Source organism: Anas platyrhynchos, chromosome 5, assembly GCF_047663525.1.
Source record: "Anas platyrhynchos isolate ZD024472 breed Pekin duck chromosome 5, IASCAAS_PekinDuck_T2T, whole genome shotgun sequence".
Lineage (NCBI taxonomy): Eukaryota > Metazoa > Chordata > Aves > Anseriformes > Anatidae > Anas > Anas platyrhynchos.
In genome coordinates this window covers 6,566,346-6,579,118 of record NC_092591.1, presented here as the reverse complement: position 1 = coordinate 6,579,118, position 12,773 = coordinate 6,566,346, and the positions used below count along the sequence as shown (strand labels likewise).

The 12,773-nt window shown below is 50.1% G+C and overlaps 1 protein-coding gene across 1 annotated transcript in view; it reads right to left on the bottom strand.

The window, feature by feature from the left end:
• PRKCH (protein kinase C eta) overlaps positions 1–10,211 on the bottom strand; it is a 113,250-nt gene extending 103,039 nt beyond the window's left edge. Inside the window, exon 1 of the mRNA XM_027458011.3 lies at positions 9,152–10,211. Within this exon, the coding sequence (XP_027313812.1) occupies positions 9,152–9,511 (360 nt within the window). The 5' untranslated portion in view covers positions 9,512–10,211. The remainder of the gene's footprint in view (positions 1–9,151) is intronic.
• Positions 10,212–12,773: the final 2,562 nt, after the last annotated feature.

Genomic DNA, 12,773 nt, shown 5'->3' with positions numbered 1-12,773 from the left:
ACAGGCTGCACGGCCTTGTTTACACAGGAAAATAAATGCAGGACAAAGTAGGAATTCAAACAGGATGAGCTAGTCTTTTACCAGTTCTTCATCCACAAGACCTTCCTTATTCTGAATCAACTCAACCAAGAACTGAATACGTTTAATAATGAGCACATTGACCAGTTTGGATGGAGAGAAGCACTCTGGAGATTAACGCAGGCGTCCACAAGCCAGGCCCAACACTACCAGGGACCGAGTTTTGCAGCTGTTCTGTCAGATAAAAGCTTTTGGGAGCACCGACATCCCATCTCATTTTTACTCTCTAGTAAAAACGTCCTTCAGACTGCAGGGCCAGCCAGCCCCAGCGAGCTGACACCATCCCAAATGGTCTGACAGGGCCCATCGCCCTCTTCTTCAGGCCTACAGCACTCAGCTATGACCAGTCCCAGGTTGAACCTTCTCTATAAACCTGAATGACTACAAGTATTTTCTACCCAAAAGCACTAAAAAGATTTGCAAACTAAGCCCCTGCTGCTACTGTAGGAGCTCGAAGACACAAAAGCAAGCAGAGACGTATGAAGAATAATTTCCAAGCTGCATCTTGCTTACAGAGTAAAATAAATTTACTCGTGAGAGAAGCACAAGGTCTGGTACTAGGCCAAGATGGAGCCCACTGACAAAGAGCCACAAAGCAAACAAGAAACAAGCAAAGGAAAAAACAGAAACCACAAAACAGGCCAGACGGAGGGCTAGAAACCAGAGGTGCTGTACGGAGGGACGAGCTGCATTTTCAGCTCAAATCAGACCGGCTGGCAGTCAAAATCCTGCCCTTGAGGACGGCTGATACTAAACATAGGAGACAAAGGCAGAAAAAACAATGTTCAGATAGGGAACTATCATCTCAAATCTCCTCTAAACCCCTGGACACATGCTGTCAGAATACAACTAGTAGTAAACTAGTTGTAATGGCCTGCGACAGAACAGATACACATCCTGCTTCTCACATCCTCTCCCTCACTAGCCTGCATCAGAGTGGTTACTGCTGATCTGTCAAGTGATTTTGCACTGCAAATCATCTTTTTTTGACCTTTTTTTTTTTTTCCTTAAAGGCAGAGCAGACACGTACTACTCACTTTCCATATCATACTTTTAGATGTATGCCCTGTGTGGACATATTTGACAGAATATACCTGTAATGCAAGAAACTAAAAATAAATAAATGGTCACATAATTTCCAGTAAGGCCTGTGCCAGCAACATCCTGTTAGTTAAAAAAATAATAAACCCCTCTCCCACATCACAAACAGAAGCTGCCCAACTTTTCCTTCTGCACCAGCACCTCACCTCCTATCTGTTCAGTGGCAAGGGAACCTCTCCTGGAAGGAGTCTGGAGAGCTGCCACCCCACCACCGATTCAGACCCAATCACCTCCCTAATGAAACTCGATACTTACGAAACTTGGCAGGTGCACACCAAGAAAAAGTTTTTATGTCGTGTCATCTACCGGTTCACACTCCCCTCCCTCTTTCCCTGCCAACATTTTTTTTGTATTGGCAAAGCTCCGGCTATAGCCCTGTGCTTTCACTCCGGTATGAGCTGCAGCAACCCGAAGGGCAGGTCTGCACTGAACAAAGGCACGCAGAAGTGATTTGTGTGCAGCATCGAGGAGGGCTGGCAGAAGAGCTGAAATCTTGTCCTTAACGTGCCTCATGTCTGCGTTGCCCTGTGCCAGGGCTCCCAGCCTTCCAGCCTGCTCTTTGTCAGTCTGCAAGGTTGACCTCAGAGGGCACAAGCCCTTGGATCTGCCACGCATCCATCACACAGACATCGCTCTCTGCGAGCCTCCACCAGGACATGGGGTGTTGGTGGGCCAGGGAGCATGAGGCTGGCTGGAGGTGTCAGCAGATGCAGGTCCCAGGAGGAAAACAGTCAATGAAAACAAACTGGCAGCTGCCAGAGCAACTCTCTTGCCTGCCCCCTGCCCAATGTGCGAGGAGCAAAGCAAGGAGTGGGCTGGCAGCCGGCAAAAGAGCTCCGGCAGCCTGCGGGACAGATCCCATCATTGATTACATGCCTCTGGTCTCGTGTAACAAGGGCACAAGGGCACGCGAGGCCTCACAGGGGCAGAAAAAAGCACTTTCTCCATCACCTTGGGCCCAGCATAGATACCAAGATTTTCACATCAAATACCAGCGGTGGCAGGATGGCCGAGCAATGCCTGCTCATGGAGCGTCGTGCTAGCACAGCCGAACGTGGCTGGCATCCGTTCGTGGCGCTGCCCTTAAAAATAGAGCAGGATGCTTTCCTCAGCGACTGACTTCACTGGGCCATCAGAACATTTCGTGACGTCAAAGGATAAAAAAACGTCCTTGGCTTTACAGAAATTTCAGTCGTTTGTCTGGCTTACCTTAAGTGGTTTAGCAACATTAATTGGATGCTCCAGGATGCACTTTGTTTTTAGAAGTACATTTGCTATCTTTGATATAATTATACAGCAAGCCTCTCCCTCACATCCAGCCATCCCTCCTTGTTCCAGCACAACCGAGGGCATGGCTCGGGGAGGAAGAACTGTGGGGTGACCTGCACCGGGTTCGTCAGCCGGGGCAGCAGCCCACACGCTGCACAGCAGGGCAGGGGAGGAATAAGCAATCAGACCAAAACTGCTCACTGTCTCCAGAAGAAATGAAGTCTACGGCAGGGTTTGACGTGCATTAAGTGCAGCCTAAATGGGCTGAGATGCTGGAGGCAAGGTGTGATGCCTGATCCAGAATCCCTCGCGGAAGCTGCCAGCAACAATCCTGCTCGTCTTTCTTCCCCATGGTTACAGAAGAAGTCCCCGACTCCTCGATTGTTTTAGCAAAGCACAACAGCTACAATCGTCCTGAAACATCAAAGGAGCTTTAACAGTCTGCAAAGGAAGGGTGGGAGTCTGCCCCGGTTCAGTAAGGGATATGCTTTCGTATTGAATTACGCTGTAAACCAGTTGACTTTTTAATGGCATTTCAATAGCTCCAACTGCCCCCTTGACAATCTTTTCTGCGGGGGTTTATTGCCTATAAGCTCGAGATGGCTAGGAACCAAATCATTACTCAGAAACTACTCAAAAAACAGAAAGCCACGGACGGCCTGGATGAGACGCGTTTTAACAGAAAGACCTGTGGTAACAGCTAAAAATAAAACGCGGACAGACCGAGGCCTCCCCCCGCTGGTGCAAGCAGCAGGGGCTGCACAGAGCACGGCCGGGACTGAGAGCTTCCTGCACTGCTCGATGTGCACTTGCTGCTGCTGCTGCTGCTCCAGCCTCACTCCTCCGCCTGCACAAGCAGCCTCTCATACAGCAGCGAGGGGATGGCCGGGGCTCCGGTTTGCAAACACCCCCAGGAGCTTTTTCTGACCCTGATGTTGCTGAAGGAGACTCCACGTCCCATCACAAGCCTCCAAATTAACAAGGGTTCAAACAGACAGCTCCAGAAAGCCTTGGGTGACTGCAGGAAAGGGAGCCACCCGCTCTTCACCACGCCTGGAAGTGCCACCAAGTGCCACCAGGTGACGAGTGTCAGCCCACGGCCCCGCACCAGCACACGCGTGGGCAGGCAAAGCCAGCACGGGCTGAAGTTTCGCTTTGAGCTCTGCCGACAGCGTATTGCATAGAGCAGGCTGGGCTCCTGCTGCAAACCTCAGCCCAGCACGCACTCAGCACAGAGCCAAGGCACTGGGGACCCTTGGGTGGGACTGGGGTGAGCTCTTGGCATCACAGCTCCTTGCAGCAGGGGAAGGTGAGGTGGTGATGCTGGTGTGCATCCTCTCCACACATGCTGCCAGCTCTCGGCATCCTTCCTAACCCCAGCCGTGGCAGGACCAGGCACCTGGCTGAGCAACAGAGAGACAGCTTCCCAGCCTGCTGCATCCGTCTCAAAGCCAGGGCTCAAGCACCACCCCTACCGGCATCCTAGTGGGTCCGATCACTGGAAATTGGGTTTTCTTGTGGTTTGGCCAAACCTTTCAAGCCTCAGATATCCTCAAGAGAAAAGAAACAAAACACCTCTCAAGCAAAATGCCTGAGTTCTCCAAGGATGCTCACGGTTGCCAGTCAGACTTTGTCTTGGGGAGAAGCTCATGGATGAGAGACGTAGAGAACAGGCTTGGCTCAACCTGTAATGCTGAAACAGGGCAGTAAGCACGCAGCTCTTCGCCACACAGTCAGCTTTATTCTCTCTCATCTGCCTTCATCAGTAGAACCGTTACTAGCAACACAATCCAGGATCACATAAATACTTGACATATTGCAAAAATTAGTCCTTCTTTATTTTTTGCAACTTTTTTTTTAGGCCACAAGGCACGCTCGAGTCGCCTTCATGCACTGACCTGGTGTTTGGAGGGGTTTGTTTGTGGGCACAAAGCCCAGCTACGTGCCAAGCTGAAGAGATGAGACAAAACTGTGGAAGCTTTCAAGAACTATCTTAGGTTCTTGCAGCAGGTGTGTTTCCCCACTATTCCCATTCAACAATGTGACTGCATATCAGTAATAATAATTACAGAAACAACTGAAAACTTAACAAGAAATAGGGATGGACCTTAATTTACTCAAGCCTAGTTTGCAATTAATGAGCAGCCCGACTTTCATATAGGTGAGAGATCTACACACCATCTACATGGTTGTCCCATGCGTGGAGATGGGAAATCACACACCCAGAATACCACTGTTCTTCATTTCAGCCTGCTACTGACCTGTGGATGGGGAAACCATTTACTGGACAGCATCCTCTTCTTGAGCTCAGACAGCCTCACTTGATGTTTGCCGAGCAGTCACATCACTCTCTTCAAATCTCCTCCGAAAACTCACAGTGACCATACACATCACAAAATGCTGTCAACAGCTACACAATATTTTTGGCTTCCTGATGCAAGTTTTGTCCACCTGTGAGCCCTGTAGTACTTGGCCCACCACGCCTTGGCTCTCTGACAAGGTCACCATGCTTGGGGGAAGAAGCTGTGTTCTCCTTTAACTTTTCAATTTAATGTTCAATAAATTAGACAATCGCATACAAGCAAGGGTAAAAAAAATTCTTTTTTTGCTTAAAGAAAGGAAAAATCATAGAACAGGGTACAGACAAAAGAGTTCAGGTTAAGCAATGCACAGGAATTATTTGTTTTAATCTCTTCCTGCAAACAAACCTAGCAGTTCTCACATGAGCACATGGCAACAAACTCATCAGGAAGTTACAATTGGCTCATTAATCTAATAGTCCATCTGTTATCTAATTTCCTTCAGTATACTGTGATAATTTGCTATTTCAAGATTGAGTCACAGAAGGTTTAATTTTAACTCCTTGTTCAAGTGCTAGGAATGACACCTCTCTACCCATGCGCTACCAATTTTTACACTCATAATTAACTCATTCCCTGGTAACGAAGCAGCTCAGTATCTCCTGTAAATACTACCTCCCCGAGCTTAAAAATGAGTTCTGCCACTACGTACGCCTTGTAGGAATAGCTCTACATATTGTAAACTTCTCCACTTCAGCTGCAGCTCAGTACTCCGAATTATTTCTGGTGTCTCACTGACGTACGATTGCCTCCTATGCTGCACCCAGAGACAGCTGAAAAGGAGAAACCACCTTGTAGAGCTGCGCAGACAGAATGAAAAAGAGATGTTAGTGTATGCTAGGGCAAAATTAAAGACATGCTTTAGAAGAAACTATTCAACACCTGTTGTAAATCACAACTTCATAGCTTTCAGGTAACAACCGGCTTAATTCTGCACTGCTCTGCACCTGGCAGGGTCATGTGCACCTGTGTAAAATGCTACCATTCAGGTTTGCACAATTTCACACCCACTCATCCCCAGGAAAATGCCTACCAGAAAGAGCATGGTACCAGCGAGCTCGCCGCCGGTTTCAGCTACATCAAAGCATGCTGAAGGCAGGCTGGCATTTATTTGACAGGATTAATAAAAACTACTGCTACTCCGCTGCTTGACAAGTAAATCTAAAAAATGGGAAACAGAGGGCAGGATGCTGAAGTTAATAAGCTTTTAAAAGATTTGATTTGTGTAAAGTTTGTCAAATGTGTTTTACAACTAATATGAAAATTAAAAAATATTCAGGCTGTGGTGATTTGTCTACCAGAAAGATTTCAGGAAACAAACAAAAGGGTTAGAAGAGAAAGGTAGTTTTTAAGGAGTCTCCAGAACATGGATTTTAAAGCAAACTGTGAGCACGATACCCTGTCCAGTACCCAGCGGGATGACTCAGGTACACAAGCATCACTGATGAGACGATTCATGTCCGTGCACTTACTCATCTGCATAAATGTTTGGGGCGATAATTGCAGCGATGTACCTGCAAGTCACCTGGGAAGCACCAGTACTTACACACCGAATGCTCCTGCTCGCTTCTCACCGACAGTTCCTACAACATTTGTCACCAGACCTTGCGAGAACTGTACCTAAGCACTTTTCCCCTCTCTGCAGAGGACAACCCAGGTTTATCAACAGAACAGCAAGAGCCTGAGAGCTCACACCAAACCTTTCGGGCACTAAGGGAGTGTTCCAGGTAATCTCAAGGCTGTTTTCCTGCGCTCCTCCCTCTCTGGAGGAGCACTCAGGGAGCTGGGGCTGCCCCAGCCCATTTGGCTGCATCACACCAGGTGCATTTGGAGTTTACAACATATCGTTGTCCTTGCATCTTCTCTGAGAAGCGTACATAAACATTCTATCTCAAACCAAAACAAAAAGCCATCCTTTCTTCCCTCCGCCCCAGATCTCCTTTACCAGACACTCGAACTTCTTCCCAGCTCTGCTCTCCCTTCAGTTCTCTCTCAGGATGCCTGAACATCGTGGGTGCTCTATCCCCGAGGATATTCTTTACGACTGTTTCTCAATCATTTTGTATTAAAGGACTACATAACTTTAGGGAAAAAAAAATCTGACTGCTGCTGCAGTGATTTTTTATGTACAGCCTCTGAGGATTTTACATATAAACTCTGAGGATTCACTGATTTTCCCCTCACTTCATTCCTTTCTTTCCCTGCCTGCATTAGCCTACGTGCTTTTGTTTTTGGGGTTGGAAAAAGGGCAGCATGAGGGATTTCAGAGCGGAGATGTTGCAAATCATCTATAAAACCCTTGCGGTGTCTTTTATCATGCCAGTAGTTCATGGACCTTGTGTTAGTACACAGCAGCACTTCCTATCCCTCAGACTGCACAAAACCCAGTCACAGCCTTGCTGGATTTATCAAGAAATATTAAATTATCAGGGCAAGATCTTGTTCCCATGTCACCACGCGACTCTGCCTGCACGCTATGCGAGATGCTAACGGAGCAAGTCAAAAGGGAAGGCAGGAGAAAGGGACAGAAGACAAACACTTGCTCACCCTCCCCACTAAATCCACCCCGGTTGTTGTTTTGGGACACTAAGTGAAGGGACAGAAGCAACTCTGCATCTCTGTCTAGGTGCCCTATAAAACATCAGCTTACATCAGTGGAGTTATCAAACTCACTGCCTTCCCATCCCATTGCAGCCCTCAGCTCCCGGATCCAGCAGCTCACGGAACATGTGCCTGTCCAGCAGGGAGGAGAAACTCCTCCCTCGCCACCCAGCATCTCAAACACCTCAGCAGGCCCCATACTGCATCCATCTTAAAAATCAGCATCCGTGGGATGTGTGAAAGGAAAGAAACAGTGGGCCCCTGGACATGTATGCGTACACATGGGAGGTAATATTATTATAGATATTTCAGTAATGTAAATAAGGCCAAAACCCCACAGTAGGGCAGTCCAAACCCCACAAGCAGGCCAGCCCCTGCACAACCAGGGCTCCAGCCTTCTACAAAGCTAAGGTCACTCTCAACAACAAATAGGAATCACTCCCAACAAACCAAACAAGCAAAAATATCCTCAAATCCGTGACCCTATGCGCTGAGCACACTCCCTTGCCCTGTCCCACACAGGTCTGTTCCATATTTAAAACTGTTTTAGCACCAGTCACAGGAGCAGCTTCTCCCCGGCAGCACAACGAGCCTGGCAAGCTGGCTATGCACCCACGGAGCTCACCCTGATGAACTTGGCACCTAAGAATGCTGAAGGAGGAAAAAAAAAAAGCCCCAATATAGGTCTGTTCAGTGCTCCTGCAGCTGGTATTTCCCCGTAGTCACCCTGGAGATGGAGCATCACACCCCAGTCACTGGCACTGGCTGTGAACAGAAAGCACCGGCGTTCTCTCCAGCGATACCATCTAGATGCCTATCGGTTCTCTACGCTGTCAGCTCTCTTTCCTCCACGTCTGATTTTATTGTGGTGGTTACCTGACCACAGGTACTGAACTTCCTGGTCTCTAAGTTAATACCTGCGTGAGCCTTGGAAATTCCGTGTTCTGCGCCTTCTCTGCCGGGAAGAATGTATTTATTTTTTAACTTAATACTTACAAGCAAACTAGTTTGGATCGATACATCCACTTCCTCCTGAGCTACAGCACTGGAAGCAAAGGCACAGCTTTACAGCCTGTGCTACTCCTTTCACTAAGGGCTAAGACATAAAAGAGGTTCTCTGGGCCGGATGTCAGTGACTTGGAAATAACCTAGAATTAACTCTAAGTGAAACCGTGCTCAACCAGCGCAGGGGTGTACATAATATATGTGAGGCTCGTCCTGCCATTCTGCTCAAAAGAACAAGAAATCTGCATGCACACATCAATCGTGCGAGGATGTGTAGCTCTCAGGAGAAACGCGTCCCTCCCTGGGTATGCATGTTTCCAAGTAGGTCCCTGTGTGCAAAGCAAAAGCGGGAAGGCACAAAACCCTGCGAGTCTCCAGGTGCACTTCGCTGGGTACATCTCACAAACCTCCTCTCTGCCAGGCTACAGCGAGGAGAGACCTCACACCCCTCAGCCACCAAGTCTCAGCCTTACAGGTGTGACAGCTGGGACTTTGCTTTCGGGGTCCCAAAACACATCACCTGAAACAACACCAGCCACTCACCCCCATCGGTCCGGCCACAAACCTAACACACAGGGACATGGACGTGCCCTACAAGGGTACCCCTGAGACAAGGCAACCCCGCACTGCGTGCATCTGCAGCACAGGCAAGCAAGGGCAAGCCTGAGCTCTGCAAGCACCCCTGGAGCGCCTTCATTCATTCGGAGGAGCCCAGCTCCGGCCTCTCACCAACTCACCCAGCCCTCGAAGCTGTCGCTGGGGCCCGCCGAGCGCAGGAGGTCTTGGAAGTGCAAGGTGCAGTTGGCCACGAAGTCATCGTAGCCGATGGGGGTGTCGTGGAAGACGGAGAGCTCGAGCTGGTGGCCGTCGGTGACGGTGGCCGAGAACTCCTCGTTGTATGTGGGCTTGTTGGTCTTCTGCTTGGTGCTGGTCTGCCCGACTCGCACCTGGTCCACGCTGACGGTCACGTAGGGGTCCAGCAGCTGGTAGCCCTTGCGGAACAGCGAGTGGCGGAGGGACCAGCGGGTGGGCTGCAAGCCCACCGCCTCCCCGATGCGCACCTTCAGGTACCCGTTGAACTTCATGGCTCCGGACATGGCCGGGAAGAGAAGGGGACCCCCGGGAGGAGAAGGGGACCCCCGTGCCGAGCCCAGCCGAGCCGTGCCCGCAGCCAGCCCCCGCCGCTCCTCCTCAGGGGGCCGGGCGGCGGCGGCGCAGCCTCCCCGGGGCCATGCCGGGGCCCCGGAACCGCCGCCCCCGCTCCTCGCCCGAGCTTCCCCGCCCGGCCCGGGGCTTCTCGGAGCGAGGAGAGGGAGGGAAAAGGCAAGGGAAAACGGCTCGGCACGGCTCGGCTCGGCTCCGGGGACACCTGGATCGTGGGACGGAGCCGGGCGGGGAGGAGCCGCCAGCCCCGGGAGGGCGGGCCCGGGCACGGGCTGGGAGCGGCGGCGCGGGCGGGACGGGCCCTGGGGTCGGGGGCTGAGGGGGAGAAAGGAGGAGGCGAGGGAGGCAGGGAGGGCTGGAGGATCCCTCGTTCTGCCTCAGGTTTTAACGACAGAAGCGGCTGCAGGGAGCCTCCAGACTCCTCGCTGCGAAGTTTTGCTGTCCGCTGGGGTTAGCTGAGCGTGATTCAGGCGGCTGGCACGCAGGGGTTGCTGCGGGTTGCTGCCTGCGCTCAGTAAAGCCAGCAGCCAAGTGCTGGTAATGACGCTTCAAACTTCGCAGGAGACGTGGTGTGAAGCGGGTAAAGGGGCAGCGAAATCCTGCCATCCCCGTGGCGCTTCATCCACCTCCGCAGCGGAGGCCGTGGTCACCCAAAGGTCCCTCAGGGGACGAAGACACGCAGCCACCCAGCCCTGCTGGCAGCTGGGCCCTCGCAAGGGTCAAGCATTTTGGATGCTGAAGGGCCACGGGGCAGCCCCGCGGTGCCCCAGGTTGGGATGTGATGGAAGGAGCTGCTGGCCTCGCTCCACGTTGCTGCGGCTCCTCCCGTCTGGCCCTAGCCCAAGGAGCCCTCCCTGCCCCGACCCAGCTCCTTCCTTGTAGCTGCCGTGTGTAACGCGGTCCTGCGCGGGTGTGGAGGTGTCCTTCCTCCTCTGCCTTGTCTTTTATTTTCACTCCTTCCTGTCCCTCTCACATCTCCCTGCTCTCTTCTTTTTGTGTGTTCCTTTCGTATTTTTTTCCTTTCTTTCACATTTTCAGCCTATTCCTCTGCCCTCGGCCCTTTATCCTCCACATTCTAAGTGGCAGGCTGCCTCTGCTTTCCCACCTTGTTTCCTCCTTTTCTCCTTCCAGATGCTGCACATTTCACAGGAGCTGAGTGCAGGAGCACCAAGCCAAGAGTCCTGCCAGCCTCACACCGAGCAGGGCTCCTGTTCCCTCCTCGGGAGAGAGCAGGTGGAACAGGTTCAGTAATGGGATAATTCCTAACAGGGAAGCAACAGTTCTACCAGAAAATCTTGCAGACCCTTAAAAACAGACTTTTGACAAGCAGCCTGCAAGGCTTTTAAGTCCCTTGATCTATAACTATTAGCTGGAGATAAGAATTGGTTCAGAATTTTTGAGCTTTGTTAGGACAGGTCATCCTGCGGAGGAACACAGGTCTAATTTCGGAATTTGCCAAGCTGCAGGATATCCAGCCACCACAGACTCCAGGATCATGTCTCTAGCAAAGTCCAGCTCCAGGTCTTTTAACAGAAGGTAGGGCAAGCAGAGTATCCTGTCCCCATAACAATGCTTCAGGATTCAGGGAAATTGTTGGTCTGATACTCCTGAAATACACTTCATCATTAACTATCATCATTCTGGGTAGTTTTCTTCTCCCTAAAGATCCAGTCCTTTTTTAAATCTTCGTGCCTTCATGGATTTTTCTATTCCACAGCAGTGAGTTGGTCAGAAAAAATTAGTTTCTTTTCATCAGTTGTGCATCTGCTATCTCTTTAGTTTCTTGTTTCACAACTGCTCTCCTTTCATGACACCATAAGTATATATATATATATATATATCATTACTTTCTGAAGTGCATCATCATTTGTCATTTTGCACTTTCATCATTGTCCTTCCTAGCCGTGAGCTGTCCCTTGGAGTCTGTGCAGATCCTGTACTGACCAGGATGGTCAAAGTGTTGTAAGTGTTCTTACAGTACTTCATCATGACTCTGTGATGACTGCAGAGGAGACCTGAAGACAGTGAACTTTGAAGCACCAACCATGAATGTCCACGGGACGAGGCTGAAGGCCTTATAAAGTCTGGAGCGCCTACTCTGTAAACTTCAAATCATCAAACATAGATTTTACTCTGCCCAGAGGCCTTCAGAGAGCTCAGTGCAATAGCAATCAAGAATGTTGATTTAAGAAGAACAATTTTCAGCTTAGCCATTTCCCCTGACCTTTTTCTGAGGAAGCAGAGATGAAAGCCTTCCCAAGCAACTTGTTAGAAGTAATCACGTATTTACTGACACAAACAGGGAGAAAACAAAATCTGGTAGTTAAAGGTTCAGGCGATGCTGTTTCCTCTGCTTAATCACAGAAGCTGAAGTTCTTTGCTGCGCTGGATTTTTACATACAAAAGAAGTAGGAAAGGGGACATTCCTTTTTCTACACAGTGGCATACTGGATTCTCATGTGATAACAATTCCTGAACCTGGGCATTAAAAAAAACAGCAACAGTATTGTAAAGCTTACAGAAAATGCAGGTGAACTATAGTGATATGTTTATGATTAGCAGCAGTACACGTTGCCAGCCAGTTTTCCATTGGAGGAAAAAATTGATCCTGTGCACTCATCTGATGTGAACATAATTAATTTTGTTTATCCACTTGAGCCAGTCTGGAACAGATCATCTCGAACAGCATCTGAACCCACCCCTATTCTGAATTCCCAGCCAAAACCCAAATGACCCATTCTCAAAGAGACCCGGCTAGTGACATAACGTCAGAACATACCCTGCCTACTCTCCAGACACCCAAGCAGTGGAGAAACATCCCCAGTTCACTGTTTTCTTCCAAGAAACAAAACATCCCTTCACAGGGTGACCTTGCGAGGCTGCATGCAGCAGCACCATCTGGTGATGGCTGCTGCATTGAACCTCCTTGCACAGCTCTCGGTGCCTGGCAGGAGCTGGGGTGTCTCCAGGAGCACGGCTTCTCTTCTCCTCCACAGCAGGAGCTCGGAGAACTGGCTCCAGACACGGGCAAGTTGATTCATTTTGTGCCCTCAAAGAGTTCAGGGAGGCTGAGCTCTTCCTGGTGCTTCCTGCCTAGCTGCATGGTTTCCTGAGCAGTCGGCCGATGACACACAGTTGTTCAAGAAATGGGCTGCGAAGAGGGCACGGATCTCCTGGTGCTGTTCCTGAGCAGCA